Genomic DNA, 23,022 nt, shown 5'->3' on the forward strand with positions numbered 1-23,022 from the left:
CACAGTAATAAGGAAATGAGATTAAAAAAAAAAGTCTCACCTGTTACTTTAGAGACTGTGAAGGAATTAGCAGACTGATATTTGCTAAAGATAAAAAGACAGTAATATCAATCATTTGCTTTTAGACATCATCATAAGTATAACTGCTAGGGTCTTTCAGATCCAGGCACACTTTATTTTTAAAATCTTTTTCATTAAAATACCTATGTAAGTAGAGATATAAGAATACATCACCTAGGCTAAATCCATACTACTTTCACTTCTTAACATTAGAGGGTGGTTTCTTTTCATTATAAATCTCAAAAATAGATAATAACACAAATAATGCACATACTATCTACACATTGGTTTCATATCAAAATTAAAATTCTCATACTAATTCCCAGTTTCCATGGAACCCACAGTAGTAAACACAAGACAATGTTGTATAAAGACTACAAATAATAAGTCCCTTAAAGGAATGTGTATTAATCAATTTTTATTTATCCTCATATCTAGTGAAGTGTCTGTAGCACATGAATGAATCTTTCCTCATTTTATGAATTATTAAAAATAGGAATATAAAGTTAAGTACACCGTTATATGTCAAAATTTTAATTGCTTATGCATGTCCAGATTTTGAGATAACTACCTGTTGCAGAAGGTAAGGATTTTTGTGATGGTGTGTGTGTGTATGTGTGTGTGTGTGTGTGTATTTGGTATTGAGGATTGAACTCAAGACCACTCAGCCACTGAGTCACATCCCCAGCCCTATTTTGTATTTTATTTAGAAACAGGGTCTCACTGAGTGCTTAACTTCTCACTTTTGCTGAAGCTGGCTTTGAACTCAAGATCTTCCTGCCTCAGCCTCCCAAGCTGCTGGGATTACAAGTGTGCACCACTGTACCCAGCCTTGTGATGGTATTTTTAGCATGGATATGATGTGTTCACCCTCTGAACATGTTAGCTCAGGATTGAAGGTGCAAATCTTAACAATCTTTAATTTCTTTCAGTTTCAAATTCAATATTTATCATCTGCAATGTGACATCCCTCCCAATAACATTATTTGAGTCACAAAGTATATAACCTATCAAATGTAGTACACTTCATATTTCAAGAGAATTTCTACAACAGACAAAAAACTTAAACTTAAGAGAAAATATAAATGTTCTTTAATACAATGTGCAGAGCTTGGCTTAATAAAGCTAATAACTAGTAATTATTTATTGATGTAATTTATAAATTTTTGCTGAATGAATTAGCTAATAAATATTTATACAAATATATTTTACTAAAGAGAGTTTTGCAAGTAGCTAAAACCTACATATCAAGCCTCTGAAAAAAACTGTACACATCAAAGTTCATTCCACAAATTTTAAGGGTTTTTAATAATTTATTTCTATAACTATGAATTCCAGCTTAACCCTACTATGGAGCTTGATTTAGATTAAATTGTATAGTTACAAAGAAAGGAAATTACATTTGCTAAGAAAAACATTCTTCTGAGGCTCAACAATTCTTCTGAGGTTCAAAAGACACTACACAAAGATATGTCAAAAGATTATTTCTATTTTCTATAGAAAAAAATGAAGAAAAATATAGTGTTTTAGAATAATATACTTAGTGTGTATAACATGAGAAACATTGAAAACAGTAATCAGTGCTTCTTATGGTGTTGAATTGTATTTAGACTGACAATGGAAGAACAATATAGTATATTATAGACTTAGCTAAATGTCCTTTACCAAGTAATTTGATTTAATTCATTAAAATTACTGTTGCATAAATAAACCATTTTCCTTAAACAGAGCAGAAAGAATATGCAAATTAATTAGTTTTCTCTGGGGTATCACCCGCCATAGCTAAAAAATTCACTGCTATATATTAAACTGTAAATTTATATATTCTTAACAAAACTCTTGAAAATTCAGATCATGCCCCTTATAAGCAAAAAGGTTTCAACTTTGAATTTAGATCCTTTTCCTTCTTCTAATCTATGGACACTATGTAGCTAAAACACATCTTGACAATTACCAACTTCTCTCTTCATTAACTAAATGCTTCTACACTTTGCCCTAAAAAAATGTTTTAGTTCATTTTTACAATTTAAAATCATCTGGGTACTTACCCAATTGTTTGAACACCGTTTCTATTGGACTTGATGAAATAATGTTTTCTTCCTTGTCTGGTGATATCAACCCAACCACCCTCATTGTCTATGATACCATAATGAATCGCAGCTCTACAGATGCTGGATTGCTTGAAGGAAAAAAGAGGAGACACCACGATAAATTTATATATTCTTAACAAAACTCTTGAAAATTCAGATCATGCCCCTTATAAGCAAAAAGGTTTCAACTTTGAATTTAGATCCTTTTCCTTCTTCTAATCTATGGACACTATGTAGCTAAAACACATCTTGACAATTACCAACTTCTATATTTAATCTCTGCCTAAGATAAAACTACTTGTTAGTGATATGACGTTAAATTAAATAAATATGTCTAAGAAAAATATACTTAATAAAAGTGGCTATATCCCACATGCAAATCTTAAAAATTATAGGGAAGGATTCTATTTCCATAAAATTAACATTTTTGATACCTACCATTTCATAATGTACACTGCCAATGACTTTAGCTTTACTATCCAAACAGCCAGCAGGACATTCATACCTAAATGAAAGTAATGGAAACAAAATTTAGCTTCTCTGTACACCAGTTTGAAATAAAAAGATTTCTTATATATTGTCAGCTGATTTTGAGAATGATAGTAAGTATTACCTATTACAGGTTGTCCCTTTGCACTGGTCTCGTAATCTTACTTCACAAGAAACAATTTGGGCTAAAAGGAAAAGAAAAGAAATCACCAAAATCATCTAGATAAAGTAAAAGCTGCTACATTTGTATGTATAATATAATGACGAGTTTTGGTTCATTCCCAAATGAACCAAATTAACAAAATCTACATGGCCTGGCCATCTAGGACAAATTTTAAATTCTTATAGTGATGCAGAGGACTTACACATTTGCTGTGTGCTGATGACCTCATTTCTGTTGCTGTCATCGGATCTTGTCCGGACATGGGTGTCATGAACTTGTGCCTGCTGTCGCTCAATTTCGTTGGTTTCCTCTTCTCGAGGAGGATAATAGCTATCTGACCCTTCTGTCAGAAAGAAAGAGATATTTGAGAAAAATGAATCCCAGTTTACGTGAGCAAAAGTTACTAAATAATGAAATGCCTGTATACAATGTTTAGTATTTAAAACTAGAAAAATCAGTACTCTTTTGGCACAGATTTTATCTTAAAGTCATAATATTATGTATTGCACTGAAGTAAATGAAATACACATAAGGGACTTTGAGCCCTTGATTCATCTGTGTGAGTATATGGCTAATATTCAGTGGAGTCATTTCTAAACTCTGCTTGTATTTCAGTATGTTATCAGTGTTTGGTTTTCATAATGACATCAGAAATGACATCAAAATGACATCAGAAAATATGCATAGTGATTTAATAATGCCAGGTATTAGGAAATGTAAGTTTTGCTTTCCCAAATGAAATCATATTTTTAGAATTTTCATCAGGATCACATTTAGAATTCTCCCACAAGAAGGATTGATGTGCCTAAAGAAGGATTGATGTGCCCTTGTTATTTACTACAATATCCATTTCCATGGAAAACATTTTTTAAGAAGGAATTCAGTGTTCAAAAATTTCATCTTGACAATGGGAAATAGTTTCAAGCTTTAAATATAATTTTTTTCTCAGAGTGTACTATATCAAGGGCTTATCAGTGGCACATTATAGAGCAGTATATTATTTTCATGTGTGTCCCAGAAATCAAAACCTAGGAAAAATGAAGTCTGAAGGCAGAGGGAAGCCAACTTTAAGAAAAATGATCTTTGGTAAAGGGCAGAGACATGGCAGGTTCATGGGTAGAGTACAAAAAAACAAAAAATAAACCAAACAAACAACCCCCCCCCCACACACACACATACACATACTCATAGTGAAAAGATGGTGCAAATGCTTCCAGGAATTTAAAAATAATATGACCTAGATGGGCATTTCTTGACTGCTCATTATAGCTAATGAACATTCACTCATCAAGAGAAAGCAAGACATTTCAACCAATTATCATTAAGAAAAATGTACAAGCAATAAAAAGCGTCCCCTTGGATCCTCAAAAGCATGACTTTCACAAAGCTCTGTCAAATATAATTTGTCTCTGTGTACTATAAATGTGACACCATATTTACATTTACTTTTTTTAAGATTTCAAACGCATTTGAGTGTACTAATATTATAATAGTTTCATAGTACAACAAATGCATTAATATTATAACAGTTTTATAGTACCATTATATATGTTTTGGGATATTTTGGCATAAAGAATTGTACAGCCTACAGTGAAAAGGGAAGAATCAATATGATTCATTGTGTATAAGGTACATGGAAAGTTTTGCAAAAACTCTAAATTCACTAAAAATAAACTTAAATTGTCAAAACCTTAAAAAATTAAAACAGTTATGGAAACAACTTTAGTCAACAATATATCCCAAAACAGCTATGGAAACTAAGTGTACTTTTGTGTAATTAAGTACATTTTTAAATTAATTATTATTATTGTTTTAATGTGTGTGGTGCTGTGGAGTAAACCCAGAGCCTCATGCATGCTAAGTAAGGATTCTACCCTGAGCTATATTCCTAGCCCTATTTTTTTATTTTTTAGTACAAATTAATGCAGACTGAATTAAAATATAAATCAAAGTGAATATTACAAAAATATAGCACTTACCTTTGTAGCACAAATTTTCTCTACAGCCCCCTCCAAAACTAGGTGGGCAAGCAGAACAGGGTCGTCCATGTTTGTAAGGGGCATGGCCCCACCAGTTTCCCCTTAAAGAGATGATACACTCCATTAAGAGGTAGTCTAAAGGCATGATTTATAAGACATTGCAACATATCACCCTATATGAATCTTCCAAGTAATGATCTTGATGTGTTACATGTATATATTTTGGTAAGCAGGTTACTAGGTTTAAATACAGATTTCTACCTCATTCTTCTGAAAATTATCAAAGTAATTTACTATATTACTGTTAAAGATTTAAATTTTTTTACTGAAAACTAAATATTATAATTCACCTATATCCCATATGCTTTAATCAAAATAGCTCACAAATTTAAATTTGTCCCTAAGAATGGTTGTGTAATTTTTTAGAGTATGTTCAAATGGTCTTTATAAAGATAAAAATACATTTTCTCTAATCAAAATTACTAAACATCTATGGAACAGAAGAGTTCAATGAGTGAAACTGAAGACATAAATATATGATTCCTGTCTTCACAAAGAACATATTTTCAATTTTCATAAACCCTTTAAGCACTTATTTTATGACCTATGCAACTATAATCACTGTTATATTAGGTAAAGTGAATTAAAACAATGTGGTTTACTCAATATATACTGAAAATGAGAAAAAAATCACAAATATAAATTATTTTCATGTTCTTAGAAAAATTTACATCTAAAGGTAATGTTTTGTCTACTCACTTTGGGGAATAATTGCACACCAAGTAGACAGCTTTGGGCCATATCTGCCCCCAGATGTTCATGTTATGGCACAAATTAATGGCACAGCCTATTCTGTTACTGGTTGCCCACACCACCTACATTAGAGAAAAGAAAGATTCAGAAAAAGCAGGCTATTTATGAACTAAAACAACATATCCAGGAGAAAAATGAATAGAAATTGAATTGGAGAAACCAATATTTATCAATCAACGTGAAATGAGGCAATATCAAAAAGTGTATTTTCCCCAAGACTTTGGTTTCTGCTGAATTAAACTTTTAAAAGGAATCTAAAGGTAAATAATTCTTTCTTGAATTATAAAATGTCGGCATTTATGAAATATAAATTTACTAAATAATTCAAAATTTAATATCTTCACAAACCTGTTTGCCATATTAACATGTCTATGAACTGAATTATAGATCTTAAACAGAAAGCACTCAGAAAAAAATTGAAGTGTTGAGATTTCTTATACGACAGGATCTTTTCATTGTGCCACTGGTAATTAGGAAGTTCTAAGTTGATCTTAAATCTTATCACATGGCAAAGACATACAGGTTTCATCTCACTGGTAGATTATTAGTCTCACTGATAATAGGATGTAGGAATTCTAGAAACTGAGATCAGTGGTGAATTTTGCCTAGTCAAATCTGCTTATTATTTTATTTAGAAGCTTAGAACACATTATGTTTTATGTGAACATAAAATATAAAAAAATACATAAATGCTATACACCTATAAAATGAATTGTTACTGGTAAATAAAACTAAAGTTTTATACTTTAGAGTAAAACTTTGACATTAAAGATAGTAAACTGCTCCCCATATGCATTTATTAAGGTCATATTAAAAGATGTTTCATATGAAAACTCATGGAAATAATGTCTTTTTAAGTCTTTTGGACTTTTTGTAATAATTAGTTTTATTATTTAAAGAAATTTATAAGGCTCTTTCATGTAATCAGTAATGATGTGAGTTTTTAAAACAATAACCATTTCAAATAACATAATAAAAAACTGTTTATTATATAAACTCTGTTCTCCTCCTGTTGCTTAATTAAATTTGGAAGAATGGAGAGAAACATACCCCAAACATACCTGCGTATAATGAGTACATACAGGGCCAGAACATCTGAATGGACAATACGGGTTACATTCATGTTCATACGGGTAGCTAAAGTCTCTCACTTCATCATACCATGCTTGCACATGAAACGTTGGGGGTCTATACCTGTTAGAAGCAGATAACCACAAAGAATAAGTAAAGTTGGAAAAATTTCAAAACAAAATATGGCAAAATAGATATATAAAACTTGGTAGAAAGATAGTTCTGTGTAAGTTGCACATTTTAAGCACTTCTGTCCTTTATATTGTATCAATGATTTAAAACAAGCCTAAAAACCTGCTGACAATTCAGGTATGATATTTCATTTTTGTTATTTATTTTATGATATTTTATTCTTTTAAGCATCAAGGCTTTGAAAGTGTGCAACGAGAAATCAATAAGTATTTCATTTCTAGCACTTATGTTTTTGAAAACAAAAATTCACATTATAAGCTACCTTCCCCAATGTGCTCCCAAGTTTTGTCCGATGGATGGTAGCAGGCTTGCAGGTCCGTGCTCCCACAAACAAGTTTCAGCCCAGGATTCTGCAGATCTTTCCAGCTCTACATCCCATGTCTACAATTCAAAACAGAAATAAAATAAAGTTACAAGAATACAGTGTGCATATACAGAGAGTATGGACATTTCTTAGGCTTATAGCATTCGTTATTCAGTTCTTAGGATTTCTTCCTTCTCTACAAAGTCAACATCTTGGTCTTATCATCTTGATTTTCTTATCTAGACTTTTGCATTAGTCATCTTATTAATCTCCTTGACTATGTATTTCCTCCAGCCAATCTGTCTTACAAATGTTGAGAGCTACTAAAGTGATCACAAATATATTTTTCTGCTTAAACATATCCAATAAATTTCCATACACATAAAACCCCTGGTCTTTGTTCCTTATGATGACATGCTATTCCTTGCTGGTATTGTTTCCTTCACCTTAAACTTCAGTTATTTGTCATATGCACTCCTACTCTTTTTTTCCTATCCTACCTTACATAACACAGTCTCCATGATATCTTTTCAATTATTTTAGAAATTGAAGCTATCAAAGACTCTTTATTTAGCACCTATGACACTATAGTATTAATGTCTGATTACATGTCTGATCATTTTCCTGAGACATAGAGTTGTCACAGTGCAATTTACCTCATGCATTTTCTGAGTCTGTCAATAAATGCTGGTTGAAAACATGAATGAATAATAAATTTGATTCCTATAAAATATATGATTTTTATACATTAAATTAAATGACAACCAATCCATTTTAAAATAGGATAGGAAAGGCAGCAGAATACAACAGTCTCTAGTATGACACTATGTAAAAAAGTGGATGTGTAACCAATGTGATTCTGCAATCTGTATATGGGGTAAAAATGGGAGTTCATTACCCACTTGAATCAAATGTATGAAATCAAGAGCTTTGCAATGTTTTGAACAACCAATAATAAAAAAATAATCTATAAGGAAATTATTAAAATTATAAAATGATTACAGAAATAACTTTTTAAGCTCTGGGTTTAAAATTCAACTTGGTATTAATCTGAAAAAAAGGCAGTGTGCTAAACATGATATAGTAAAGGCACTAAGTCAGGTAGAAAGGGGTTTGATCTTGGCACTACCACTTCAGTGTTATGAAGACAAGGAAAGAGTTCAGGGAAGAGAACATGAGCACAACTAAAGGACTAACAAGGAGATTTCAGAGAGTAGACATACTGAAATGATATTTAGTAATCTAAATTCCTCAAAGTTGATGGGAGACTGAAAGTAAGTGGTAAAGAAAAAGAAAATGTGAAGACTGACATGTTATGAGAAAGGAAAAAGGGCAAGAGAAATAGATTGTTGTAATAGAAGTATGTGTCTGTGGATTTCCCTGACAGAATCTCAGCAGGCGGTACAAGGACTATATATCTGCTAAGCAGAGCACAGAAATATATAATTAGAGTTCTGAAGTTCTATGTGAAGAATTATGCAGTTATTCACCTAAAGATTAATTTATTCAGAAAAAAAGATGTAGAATGAGAAGAATAATTAAAAAACTATAGGGTTACCAAAATCAAAGGGGAGGAAGAACAATTAAGATTGTACATTGTGTCAGAAAAATGATCAGAAAATTGAGAGAATCTAAAAAGGACTAGATTACAGGAATGACACAACAAGAGATTTAAGGAATCAAGAATGGGCAATGAGGCTCAGTGCCATATAAAGGTTGAGAAATATGAGGTTTGCTAAGTACCCATTCAGGATTAAGAGCAATTTCAGATCAGTGATGGCGAGAAATCTTAATAAGTTAAGTGAAAAGAAAGTGGAGAAAAGCAAGTATGGGTGAATTAATGCTTTGCACAGAAGGAAGAGAGGTGAGGTAGAAGTTGAAGAAGGGAGGATGTCAGGGTGTGGGGAGAATTTGTTACTTTGATTTTAAAAATTGAAAGAAACCATGGAGACAGACAGACACACACACACACACACAAACACACACACACCAGAGTGAGGAACAGTCTCATAATTCATTCATATAATTTTCCCTAGATAATAATTCTTCCCTTTATGTTATGAAAACATAAAGAAAATCATGTTTCAAAGTCACAAAGTAAAATATAATCAAAGTTAAAATAAGTATATTCCTATTATTGCACACTTTTATTAACCAGAAAAATACACAGGGACATATGTTTACATGCAGCTAAAATCTTAAGAGCTGTAAGACTTTCATAAAAACTTAAATTTTACTGTTAATTAATATCAAATATTCAAGATAACCAGTTTTATGACAAATATGAGAAATGCATGCTACAAATAAATATCTATCAGACATGTACTTTTTGCTAATATGGGCATACTATTCATTAACTTGTAACTACTAATTAATTTGTTTGACTTAACTTTATAATTATATATTTTATCTATTATATAAAGACATAATGCAAGTTGCTATAGTTATCTGTCTAAACAAAATTTAGGTTAAAACTAACGAATTCAGCTAAAGTCCCAGAAAATGGGTAAAATGCTGATTTTCCTTTTGTTTCTAGAATGTTGAAGAAATAATCACCTCTTATGTTTCCAAGTAGAACTAAGAAATAGGTTGTCCTTAAGGGACAAATTGTCCACAATGCTGGAAATCAGGGACTTGCATCTTGTTAAGTCATACTACAAAACTACACTTATCCTAAGGTGTCCAGTCCAGCAACCGCCTGTCAGGAACAGACAGGAATTGGAGGAAGATCAAACACAGATACAGATGGCTAGGGAAAAAAATGCCTAGTGATGTTTTAAAATGCTCTCCCCACACAAGGTATAGATGAATTCCCCCCTCTCTCCTTCAGTCTGAGCTGCATAGTGACTTCTAATAAACAGAATGAGGTTGTAAGACTTCTAAGGCTAGGTTAGGAAACAGAGCTTCGATCTGCTTTTGGTTTATATTTATTTTCAATTTTAAGAAACATCTTGAATACCTGAGCCAATAATTTAAAAGTTGGGCCACAGAAAAGAGATAGCTGGAAAGACAATGTGGAGAGACAACACAGGGATGGAGATCAAGAACAGCTTGCTCCATTAAGGAATTTGGAGCCCGACCCCACAATATGTAGATCGGAGCCAACTTTTTCTTCTATCAGATGCAGAGTCTCTGATTTGATATCAAGCTCTTTGATCCATTTTGAGTTAACTTTTGTACATGGCGAGAAAAAGGGATTCAGTTTCATTTTGTTGCATATGGATTTCCAGTTTTCCCAGCACCATTTGTTGAAGATGCTATCCTTCCTCCATTGCATGCCTTTAGCCCCTTTATCAAATATAAGAAAGTTGTAATTTTGTGGATTGGTCTCTGTGTCCTCTACTCTGTACCATTGGTCCACCCGCCTGTTTTGGTACCAGTACCATGCTGTTTTTGTTACTATTGCTCTGTAGTATAGTTTGAAATCTGGTATTGCTATACCGCCTGATTCACACTTCCTGCTTAGACTTGCTTTTGCTATTCTGGGTCTTTTATTTTTCCATATGAATTTCATCCAGCTTTGTGAGCTCCAGCCAAGCCCTCAGGTGATGGTGGTCCAGGTCATGGAAACATGTAGGACCCCAAAGGAGCACCACCAGATGACCTGCATTAGAGTCCTGAAGACCGTCATTTGAGGTCATTTTGCTCTTGTTTCACATGATTCTATAATCTTAGATGTCATTTTTTTTGGATAAAATTGAAGACAGACCCTTTTGAGAGAAGATATACATCTAGCTTCAAATTAATAAATTTGTAAATTTTGAAAGTTTGTTTATATATACTATATAGAATTTAAAATCAAATCTAAACTATTTCATTCATATGCTTTAGGCTAATTTTTCTTATCTGTAAAATATGTCAGCTGAAATTTGGTTACTCAGAAAGACAACTTTGAGGACTAAATTCATTTATTGTGTATACACAATGTGTAAGTTGCTTCTAAGTTGCAACTTCAATTTTTGGTTAGCCCACTGAAAATAGGAGGAAAACACATTGAATAAACTATAATATCACCAATAAGGTCATTATTATTTTAACATAAGGGCTGAGGCAGAGAGGGCATACAGCAAAATTCAGTCCTTTATCAATATTTAATAAATATTAATTAGTGACAATTTAAAAGAAATTATTTAAAGAATTTAAAGAACTTAAAGAATAGGTATTTAGGTCAGATTCAATAATACAAATCAAAAAGATTATTAGAACACAAGGCACTGAAAATATAACACTTCTGGAAGAAATACTGTCATGACATGATGACAGTATGGTATGTGTATATTTTCATTCTACAACATGTTATTTCAGGTTTTAAGACTATCAATAATTCATTGTACCCATTCTGTTTAAAATGAAGGTTGGTCTCTAAGAATTGCTATTTAAATTCAGGTTTGAAAATTAAATCAAGATGGCCTCAGGGGCTTTGGTTTTGTTTCTTTCCCTCTCTGAACTATTCACCCAGCATTCAAGTTAAACTACACTAAAATTACCATTTAATAAAATGGATCCTGAGGTATATAGAAATGAAAACACCTTTGTTTTCCAGCAACGTTTATATGTTGTTCCTTCTTAGAACATAGTAATGTCATCAATGAAATTTTATTAATAAAAGAAACATTGAGAATACTATCGACATTCTTCATTTCATTAGTATTTTTTTCCTGGTTTTTGTTTCTGTAGTATTGGGGATTGAACCTAGAGTTTGCATACTCTAGGCAAGTGCTCTACCACTGAGCTACACTCCCAGCTTAACATTTTTAAGCCAGTCCAATATGGCGGCTTACTTATTCCAAGTATGTGTGTGTACAAATTTAAATCTTAACAAAAGACTTTGAATACATAATGACTTTTGTATTAAAATATTATATTTGTAGAAAGTAGAAATTCATAGTTATCTGGACTAACATTAAACTTTGACCACTATCCTTTGTGAAATATGAATGAATATGAGCAGTTCATATTCCCACCAGGATATCTGCTATCTTGCTCAAATAGAGTAGCTGTTTTGGGATATATTGTTGACTAAAGTTGTTTCCATAACTGTTTTAATTTTTTAAGGTTTTAACAATTTAAGTTTATTTTTAGTGAATTTAGAGTTTTTGCAAAACTTTCCATGTACCTTATACACAATGAATCATATTGATTCTTCCCTTTTCACTGTAGGCTGTACAATTCTTTATGCCAAAATATCCCAAAACATATATAATGGTACTATAAAACTGTTATAATATTAATGCATTTGTTGTACTATGAAACTATTATAATATTAGTACACTCAAATGCGTTTGAAATCTTAAAAAAGTAAATGTAAATATGGTGTCACATTTATAGAACACAGAGACAAATTATATTTGACAGAGCTTTGTGAAAGTCATGCTTTTGAGGATCCAAGGGGACGCTTTTTATTGCTTGTACATTTTTCTTAATGATAATTGGTTGAAATGTCTTGCTTTCTCTTGATGAGTGAATGTTCATTAGCTATAATGAGCAGTCAAGAAATGCCCATCTAGGTCATATTATTTTTAAATTCCTGGAAGCATTTGCACCATCTTTTCACTATGAGTATGTGTATGTGTGTGTGGGGGGGGTTGTTTGTTTGTTTGTTTGGTTTATTTTTTGTTTTTTTGTACTCTACCCATGAACCTGCTATGTCTCTGCCCTTTACCAAAGATCATTTTTCTTAAAGTTGGCTTCCCTCTGCCTTCAGACTTCATTTTTCCTAGGTTTTGAGTTCTGGGACACACATGAAAATAATATACTGCTCTATAATGTGCCACTGATAAGCCCTTGATATAGTACAGTCTGAGAAAAAAATTATATTTAAAGCTTGAAACTATCTCCCATTGTCAAGATGAAATTTTTGAACACTGAATTCCTTCTTAAAAAATGTTTTCCATGGAAATGGATATTGTAGTAAATAACAAGGGCACATCAATCCTTCTTTAGGCACATCAATCCTTCTTGTGGGAGAATTCTAAATGTGATCCTGATGAAAATTCTAAAAATATGATTTCATTTGGGAAAGCAAAACTTACATTTCCTAATACCTGGCATTATTAAATCACTATGCATATTTTCTGATGTCATTTTGATGTCATTTCTGATGTCATTATGAAAACCAAACACTGATAACATACTGAAATACAAGCAGAGTAGTAGTAGTTGGAAATCATTCAAGAAGATGGCTTTAGTAGAGGTAATAAAACAAGCTTACCAGTAAGTTATATCACTATATATTAGGCAAAAAGACTCCTAAGAAATTTATTGTTTTCTCTCTCTTAAGTATGGAGAAGTTTTCTCTTTAAAAGTTTTAAGTATTTTCAAATATATATTCTTGAGCATAGTAAATTTATAGCTATTTTCAGATTTATATAATTTGGAAATTGATGTTTTGGGAATTCACTCTTCATAGCTTCAAATTTTTCATTGCACTATGTCATACAAGAGCTTAAGATGAATGTTGATTAGTCGCCATGAACTGTTTGGAGATGAGCATTATCTGATAACTAAGTCTTTGCAATTGGTAGTTGCTATGATTTGAATATGAGTAGTTGTCCTCCAAAAATACATATATGACGACTTGGTGCCCAGAGCAGCTCTGTTAAGAGGGGCTGTGAAACTTTTAGGAGATAGGGCCTTATGAGAGGTTCTTAAGTCACTGGGGGTCATACCCTCATAGGACTGTGGGCTCTACTCATCTTCTTTTCTTCTCTGCTTGATATGTGACTGCTTGCTTCATGATATGCTCCCACCATTGCCATGGGATGCCCTCACCAAAGGCCCAAAGCAATGGGGTAACCTAATCCTAAATTTGAACCTCAAAAACTGTGAGCTAAATAAACCATCTGTCTTTATTAATTGCCTCAAGTATTTTGTTTTAGTAATGTGAAGCTAACACAGTATTAAAAACTAAAGTGAAAGACAGACCATATTCCACATAAAAGTTAAACATCCATTTCATACAGAACATGTCATGTTATAATCAATTATTGAAAAACTTTAAATAGCATAAACATATATAAGACTAAATTTGTTGTATGTATTCACAAAAGTGATATATCTTTAATGTATTCCCAAGATGAATGTGAAAAAAAAAATCATAATTGGTTCTTAAGTATCATCCTATTAGGTAACCTAATGAAATGACAAACACAAGCCCATGACATAATTTACAACTTAATGTGGACTTTTAAAATATGCATTGCTTTCTAGCAAAATAATAATCTAACATAAGCACAGTGGCATTAAAAAAGCAGTAATGCTGGATGTCTAGATCTATGTTGAATGCTCTGGCCTTGCCTTCCCACCACTGAAAATTTCAAGTAACATGAAAAAACTATTTTCTAAAGCTGTTTGAGCATTTGGAATAAACTCTGAAAAATGAATTCCGTTGTCAAGGGTGATATGTTTTTTTTTTTTTTTCTCATATGTGGACGCTAGAAAGGAAAAGGGGAGAAAAGATGAGTCTTTGATCTCATAAAAGTAGAAAGGAGACCAGTAGAATAGAAAAAGAGGCCAAGTGGGGGAAGAAAGGGAGGAAAACAGAGATTTATTCAATATAGCAGAATGATATATACTCAATATAGTAGAGTGATATTGACCAGATTACATGGTTCTATCATTGGCACATATGTATAATTATAATACACCAATACAATATAGGAAAAATTAACAAATAATAAAAATCAAAAAATGATTATGGAAGGGGTGGAAATACTTCAATTTGAGGAAAACTAATTAATTTCACAAACATCCTGCATTGGGGACCCATGACATACTTAATTTGGAAAACCACTCCTGTATCTCCAATATTACCCACCCCGTTTCTGAGCATACTGTCAGAACCAATGAGAGCAGCTTTCTGTGAGGCTAAAATGTCCCTTCCTGAGGGCTGCGTGTTCTAGACATATACCTCAAGGGCATGAGTAACACACTTTCCTCCCATTTTACTGTATAGGCTGAGACCAAGGTAAAAACTACTCAACCATAGGTAATTAAATACCCCATAAATCAAATACTAGTAAAATTGTATCTTTTCATCTCTATCCCTTTGATTATGTCAAGTTTGGTTTCTGTTTTTCTTATCTGTAACATCAGAGAAATGGAAAATATCTTTTTCCTTCCTTTTAGCTTTAAATGCTATTATTTGGACTTACATTCCCTTGGAGATGCCCCATAGTACTTGCAGCACCCATAAGAACATAATAACAGTAAAATAATACTTCTGCTGACAATAAAGAGATTCTCTTAACTAAAGGGCAAAAGCAGTTTTGTGACTTCCGAGATCACATAACCAAGTAGGCTTCAGATGTTCTAATTATGAGTAATTATTGAAGCAGAGCTCAATGGTTTCTGAGCCACTTATTCTAACACTGTTCTAAATAGATAAATATAACAAAAAGGTACAAATTTCCAATTAAGGGAATAAGAAGATATTTTTATCAAGAAGTTAAAACCAGGCCTCTCTTTAGCCTTGTCCTGAAAGCACAATGGTAATGTATTTGAAATAAGTCAATGCCCTGTTTATGTAATTTTTCTGACAGTTAACAGGAACACAGTGATTTTTGTGTCAACTCATGAACGTCAAAGTAATTTAAATATATATATATATATATATATATATACACACACACACACATATATATAATTATCTTTTATAATAACACTTTTACAAGATTATTCTTGCTATCTCACCACTTCTAAGAGACAGGTTCTTAAATTAATCATCTTACTTCAAAATTAAATACCTCCTCAAATCACTTGTTTTTTCTTCTTTAAATCAGAAACTGCAATAAAAATAATCTGATGAAATGTGTTGCCCATGTGATCCTTTCTTTAACTGGATCACCCAGATATCCCAACAATTCATTATTCTATGGAAGCAACATCAGACAGTTTAAAAGTCACCGGATTCAAATTCCAAATACAACTCTTCATTCTAAGTCTTTCAAGTAACTTTCTTTTCTTCCAAACAGACATCAGCGAAATAAATAAACAAATAATTCTGTGCTGAAAAGGCATCTGATATTTTAGTTAGCAAGTCACCTGGTATTAAAAAGCACTATGGAAAAGAGCCGCAATGTGCCCCTGGCCATTTGAGGTTACTGCAGGTATTCAACTGCTCTGTTTCACCTGTCCTGAGAAGACTCTGTAGTTGTGGGGAAAATGCACAAGGCTCAGGTTTCAAAGGAAGCACTTAAGTCACCAGCACAGAGGCACTGCCAGCTTCTAAGAGAGCAGGATCACCTCAAGGCCATGCATACACTGAGGTCTCCAGGAAACTGCAGAGACTGTGAGGCAGGCCAGGCAAGGTTCCTTTAAAATTGACTCTAAAGCAAAGCCACATCACTAAAAGAAAAGTAGTAACCCCTGAGAGAGATGCCTAAAATTAATTAATTTCTGATATGGAAATCAGAATTCCAATTAAACACCCATGTTTTAATATTATACTAATACTATACATATACATATATTTTTTCTGGGGGGAGGGGGAGTTATCAGGGGATTGAACTCAGGGACACTTGACCATTGAGCCACATCTCCAGCTCGATTTTGTATTTTATTTAGAGACAGAGTCTCACTGAGTTGCTTAGCACCTTGCTTTTGCTGAGGCTGGCTTTGAACTCACCATCCTGCCTCAGCATCCTGAGCCACTTGGATTATAGGCACATACCACTGGGTCCACAGGTACTATATTTAATATTATAACAGATGCATAATATAGGGCAGACTTTCCTCATGGTACCATAGAGCCATTAATTTGAAACAACACTTATATTACATTTTGTCCAGCATTTCTATTAATGAACCTCATCTCATTGCACCATTGAGGCCCTTGTGGCTCAACCATTCTCAACAAGGGCCCTTTACAGCTGCTCTAATAAACTTTTACGATGGCTCCTAGTATAAAATTTGGCTTAGAATAGATCACAAATAAACACTTATTGATTATTTCTAGTCTCACATTTGGCCTGGGACTGAGCAATATCTTAGGTCAGATGTACCAGAACCTGAGTTCCCAGCCTTAGATAACCAAGGTTAGAAACCACTAGGGAATTCTGTCAAAATATAGATTCTGACTCAGTTGGTCAGGAGAGAAATGCTAAGTCTCACCTGGTGCCAGGACCGTGCTGAGAAGCCATGCTTTCAGTAGTAAGGTTCTAACACCTGTCCATTCATATTTCTGGGTCACACCAGAGAAAACCACAGGTTATCTTCAACAGGACTGTTCTCTCTATCCTCTCTTCCTTAACTACTTAAGCCTTATCCTTTCTCCTCTTGGAAAGTCCCTTCTCTTGGAACCAACTGCAACCACAAAACTCCCTTTATCTCACCCTCCTATGAATCTTTTTTAAACATATAAGTTACCTATTACTATATGTTATGGCTTGTATGTGCTGTGGTTTAGATCTTGAGTGTCCCCAAGGCTCATGTATTATAGGCATGGTCCCCATGAAGCAATATTCAAAAGTGGATGTCTGGAGATAGGACAGGATTGTGAAGGCTCTCATCTCACCAGTGGATTAATTCATTGACAGATTCATAATTTGAGGATTTTATTGGGAGGTGATAGTATATAGAAAGTGAAGCCTAGTAGGAGGAAGTAGGTCAGTGTGGACATGTCCTGGAAGGATATATCATGTCTCATGTCTCCTTTTCCCACACCCTCTCACACTCTCTTTTTCTCCTCTCACAGTCTGTCTGTCTCTTTCACTCTCTTGCTCTCTGCTTCATGGCCACCATGAGCTGAACAGTTTTTCTCTGCCACTCCCTTCCACCATGATATTTTTGCATTGGAGTCAGCACACAATGGCCTGAATCCACTGAAACCATGAGCCAACATAAATCTTTCCTCCGGTAGTTGATTTTCTCAAGTATTTATCACATTAATTAAAAGCTGACTACCACACTACATATTCTCTTAATTCTCTCTATTGCTTTGAGTCTTACCAAACCAGAATTTTAACTCAAAATTTGTGCCTTATACTTTTTTTCCATGGCACCTATGTGCCTGAGACTGGGCAATAACTTAGGTCAGATATACAAGAACCTAAGTTCCCAGCCTCAGACGTACATGATGATTTAAATTTAGGTGAAAGGACATCCGTTACATAAGGGTAAGTCCCTATCAGTTGAAGTTGAATTTTTCTGTAAATGTCATAACTTTTTATAGACTTTCTGATAAAGGCTACAGTAATGCCATTACTCTGTTCATTGTCGCGTAAAGAGAAGAGTCATTTACTCTTCAGGACTAAGCTCTCAAGATCTGAGGAGACCTCAGTATTCAGTTTTTAATATTTCATATATTTTATATTTTAATATCAAAATAACAGTAACAGGGTTTGAAACTAATTAAAACTTGCTTTAATTTACTGCACTTAGAGATGCCTACTTTAAAAACAAACATTAACATGAAAATTTTGTAAAAGAAAAAGTTGGTGGACAGATAGAAACAGACACTACAATTTAACATCAAATTTCCCACTTAAATCAATGACTAATATAAGAAACATTAAATGCATGTTACATATTTTGAAACTCCAGTATAACACTATTCATTTTACCTCTCTCACTGTATTGAGAATTCTGAGTTATTATCAATGATTCTTGCCTCAGGAATGACAGGTTGCTATGCTTCCAGAGAGAGCCATGCAAACTCTATGGTCTTCTGTTTTCTTGACTGCCAAGAAGCTGAAAGTTATTTTAATAACAATAGCATTTCTACCAGATTCTTCACTTTACTGGGGAATATGCCTATAGCATCCTCTTCCTGACATTTAAAACAATGACTATCATGATGGTAAATATGCACATACAGCTTTCCAAAGTCTTTTTCTGAAAACCTGAGAAATAAACTTTATGTTATTCTTCATTTGTCCCCATACAGCCATCTCAGCCCCCCCCCCCCCCCCCCCCCCCCCCCCCGATGTCATGTACTATGTTTTCAAAAGGCTCAACTACCTAGAGTCCCCTCAGGCTCTCTGGCTTCTGGTTGGTTTTGGCCAATGGAAGACACGGATGACAAATCAGGGCAATTTAAGTACTGATTATGCCTTCTGAGTCCTCTCCTCTCTGCCTGTCCGTGGTGATGGTGTTCTCTCACACAGTCCAGTTCCAGGTTTCAGTCCCACTAGGTTGTGGCTCCACCACTCAAGGCTGGACATCCAACCATCTCCTGTACATCTCTCACCTTAACCCAGTCCACACTCTGCCTATAGACCTCTCTTTATTATTCTTTTTCTGTAGAGCACATTTTAATGTATCATTTGTTTCCTGAGAAACAAATATCTGAGTATAAAAGGATCTCAAAATTTTATCAGCAAACTGTCTAACATATTATTTGACACATACCAGATCTTAATAAATGTTTTCTTCTTCCTGTTACTCTAAGAATCACAAGACTCTAAGAATCTGCTGTAATTAATATAAACTTTTAATTTCCATTTGGAACCTTGTTGATATTCACATGACCAAGGATGAATTTCAAACCCATTTTTTTTTTCATCAGTGTTGGGGATCAAACTCGGGGCCTCTTGCATGCCAGGCAAGTACTATGCTGTAAGCTATGCCCTCAGCTCCCTAAATCCAAAGTTTTGAATGATCTAAACACAGGATAATCACTGCCATCTAAAGTTCAAATGAAAGGATAATCACAGAATATGAATTAAAATTTAGAGTAAGTTATTCCTACCATTGCTTTGAATCTCTTAATAGTCAAATAATTGGAGACCTTGCTAACATTAAATTCCCAAGATTACATTTCTTCTAAAGCTTCTAACTTCAGGAAATAAATGATACAACAACATGTGCTCTACAGAAAAACTAAATAAAAGAGTTTAGGTGATACCAATACTATCTCTCTCTCTCTCTCTCTCTCTCTCTCTCTCTCTCTCTATATATATATATATATATATATATATATATATATATATATATATATATACACACACACACACACACACATACACAGAAATACATGTTTGTATATATACATGCATATGTATCTATATATGCTAAGACAAATATTTTTAAAATATGAAGAAACCCAAAGTTTTGAAATAATTTGTATTGATTTATGGAAACCAAACTAAATGCTGCCAAACTACTCCCAATGAAATCTTTCTTTACAGGTAAGCAGAGAAAAAATTAATAGTGATATGCTGTTGCTCAAGTCTGCCATGAGTATCACTCAATAGAACAAGGTTCTCCATTTTTGGGGAAAATATCCCTTTGAATATCTACAAAATAGAGGCCCAGATCAGTTCACACAGATCACATCTCCCACATTCTCCCCTTCAAAGCTGCACTCATATTTCCCTACCAATAACTACAGATAAAGTTCTCACCATCCAAATGCTCTCTACTACAGACCCTACTACATGATCACTATAACCTCTTCCAAATACCATTTCAAAATATACCTCTTCTAATATACCTCCCCTGGCCATTCCTTCGTTCTGAATTTGTTATGCTTATGCAGTTTAAAAGATACTAATGTTTTCTTCTTACCACATGGTGATTTATATTTTGAAGACAGTTCTCAGTGGAAAGCCCTGGCATTGTGATCATTCTATCTTCAGAAAGATTCCCCTCCCTGCCTTCAGAGAGGTTCTGACCACCCCACATCACATGACAGAGATGTCAGTGACCCATTGCAGCTCTGAAAAATCACAAAATCCATGAGAATTTAAAAACCCGTCATGCTTACTAAAGAAGTTTTCCCCTCTAATCAAAAAACTGCTGCACTTAAAAATGGAAAATTAAGTAAAACATAAGCTCTCTACTTCACTGGGAAGAATGCCTTTGCAATTTTCTAATGGAACTAACTTGTCAAAACAGAATCAAATCCTTTGCATTCAGTCCACTTTAAATTGTTGAAAAATCTAGTCATCTTTGTATTCATTCATCACAGTGTTTCTCCTTCCAACCAGCATAATACTGAGCTTAGAGCACCTGTGAGCTGCTCAGCTGGGGATTACAAAGATTACTACAGCACAGTCTCTAACCACAAAGGAATGCAAGGACAGGGGGCAGGGGGAACATATAGAGAAGAGGCAGAGGCATGTCTAGGAGGTTATGGAAACCAGAACTGGGGCGGAGGCAACATCTGACTCTGGAGGGAAGGTTTATTCAAAAGCTGATTATGAGGAAAAGTAGAAATCTCTTAAAGAGAAAGAATCTGCTGGGATGAATGAGCTTGATCAGCATAAAAACCTCAAGGCATACAGAATGAGTGCAGAGATGTTCCCATGTAATAGCACTGCTTTTTATTGTTTTGGTTTTACTCACTTTGTTCACAAAAATCTCAGCATAAGAGACCTCTTGGTCTTTTCTTCACAGGCAAGATCTGATGTCCTTACTCCATCTTCATTCAAGAGCCACCCCAATGCATTATCATGTCAGTCTTTGGGTGACTGCTCTTTAATGCTGGATTTGCAACACCATCAACATAAAAGGGAGAGCTCATAATAATAACTCCATGTTCATGGCAGGTCTCACCTAGTAGTGAGACCTGCCCTCTCTGAAATTCGCCTTCCTCCCTTCTCACTCATATGCCTTTAAAATGTCTCCTGTCACTGGCAGCACTTTCACTATCCAGTAGAGCAGGGTCATTGCCTAATTTTGTTGTTGCATTTCCTACTCCTCAGATGGAGCTCAACAGTAGGCCGACATATTGGACGTGCTGTCCAAGCCTCTTCATTTCTGAAGTCTAAATACTTAGGAGGGTGGAAAGGGGCTTCTCTTCTCCTGCATCAGTTGTTACACTTGCTATCTTATAAAAAGAGAGAAGGAGAAAGAAATCATTGAGAGGGAAAATTAAAGAAACTGAATTCTGGAGTCAGCTATTCATGTCTGCTTTTAAACCTTGCTTCAAGCTTTCCTTCTACTTCATATGGGGATCCCAGCAGTTACCATAATCACCTGGAACCTTGTTAGGAATGTAGGATATTAGATCCACCCCTAGATCTACTAGGTCAATATCTGCATTTTAACAAGAACCCAGGGAAGTCTATGCACATTAAAATTTGAGGGAAATGGAATAAAGTACCCCTATTTCTACCCCACAAACCATATCTCATTGTTTTTTAATGAAAAATACTTTCTACCTTTAATATCCTGGTAACTGATTTCAAAATATGTGTTGGTTAAATGTGTAAAATATAAAGCATGAACTGCTTTATGCAAAAGAGACTGTGTTGGTTTTCATATTTTGCCTTTGAAGTTGATGAGCCACTAATACAGGCTATCTGTTGTCTTTCCCCCAATAAGCTACATGTAGGTAGTTGACATAGTAATACCTTATTGATTCTATTAATCAGTATAGACTAAAGAAAACCAGTAAGATTCACAAGATCACAGTGTTAGGTTCCTATCTTTGGCCAGTTAGTAACCCATGAATGCAAGTTACGTAGTTGGGTCAATGGTACCTAATTGTATTTTTTAGAGTTCCTATACAAATATCTATATTTAGCATTCAGTTTTCAATGTAAACCTCAAATATACTATCTGGTCTGTGTATCCTGACCTGTATTGTCTGATATCCAGATATTTTAAAATGGATCCCCTCCTATGATGACTTAAATTATCTCTTTCTTGCCTAGTCAAGCCGTGACACTATGGGCAGTGGCTGGACAGAGTGATCTGAACAATGGCAAAATAGAGAAGGCACCATTATTTACCATCTCTGATTTTTTTTTTAGTAACATCATGTCATACTAGTAAACTTCTCCCATACCTAAAAGACTTCTGAACTTAAAAGTAATGAGAGAAAAGTGAATTTGAAGTATCTCAACACCTCCCATACGTCTAACTCCACAAGTTCCCTTACTCAGAATCTCCAGAATCACTATTTCATAATAGTGA

The 23,022-nt window shown here is 34.0% G+C and overlaps 1 protein-coding gene across 2 annotated transcripts in view; it reads right to left on the bottom strand.

Annotated features, from left to right (window-relative positions):
* The window catches only part of Crispld1 (cysteine rich secretory protein LCCL domain containing 1), a 43,429-nt gene that overhangs the window by 12,580 nt on the left and 7,827 nt on the right, over nucleotides 1-23,022 (bottom strand). The window contains exons 3-11 of one of the 2 annotated variants that reach the window (XM_077800796.1): nucleotides 7,120-7,238; nucleotides 6,656-6,788; nucleotides 5,541-5,656; nucleotides 4,782-4,882; nucleotides 3,005-3,145; nucleotides 2,764-2,824; nucleotides 2,589-2,655; nucleotides 2,109-2,239; nucleotides 41-84 (exon numbers count right to left, since the gene is read on the bottom strand). In XM_077800796.1, the coding sequence (XP_077656922.1) occupies nucleotides 41-84; nucleotides 2,109-2,239; nucleotides 2,589-2,655; nucleotides 2,764-2,824; nucleotides 3,005-3,145; nucleotides 4,782-4,882; nucleotides 5,541-5,656; nucleotides 6,656-6,788; nucleotides 7,120-7,238 (913 nt within the window). Of the gene's footprint in view, nucleotides 1-40; nucleotides 85-2,108; nucleotides 2,240-2,588; nucleotides 2,656-2,763; nucleotides 2,825-3,004; nucleotides 3,146-4,781; nucleotides 4,883-5,540; nucleotides 5,657-6,655; nucleotides 6,789-7,119; nucleotides 7,239-23,022 lie in introns of those variants that run through there. The other variant, XM_077800797.1, reaches the window with a different exon arrangement.

Source organism: Urocitellus parryii, chromosome 7 (assembly GCF_045843805.1).
Source record: "Urocitellus parryii isolate mUroPar1 chromosome 7, mUroPar1.hap1, whole genome shotgun sequence".
NCBI lineage: Eukaryota > Metazoa > Chordata > Mammalia > Rodentia > Sciuridae > Urocitellus > Urocitellus parryii.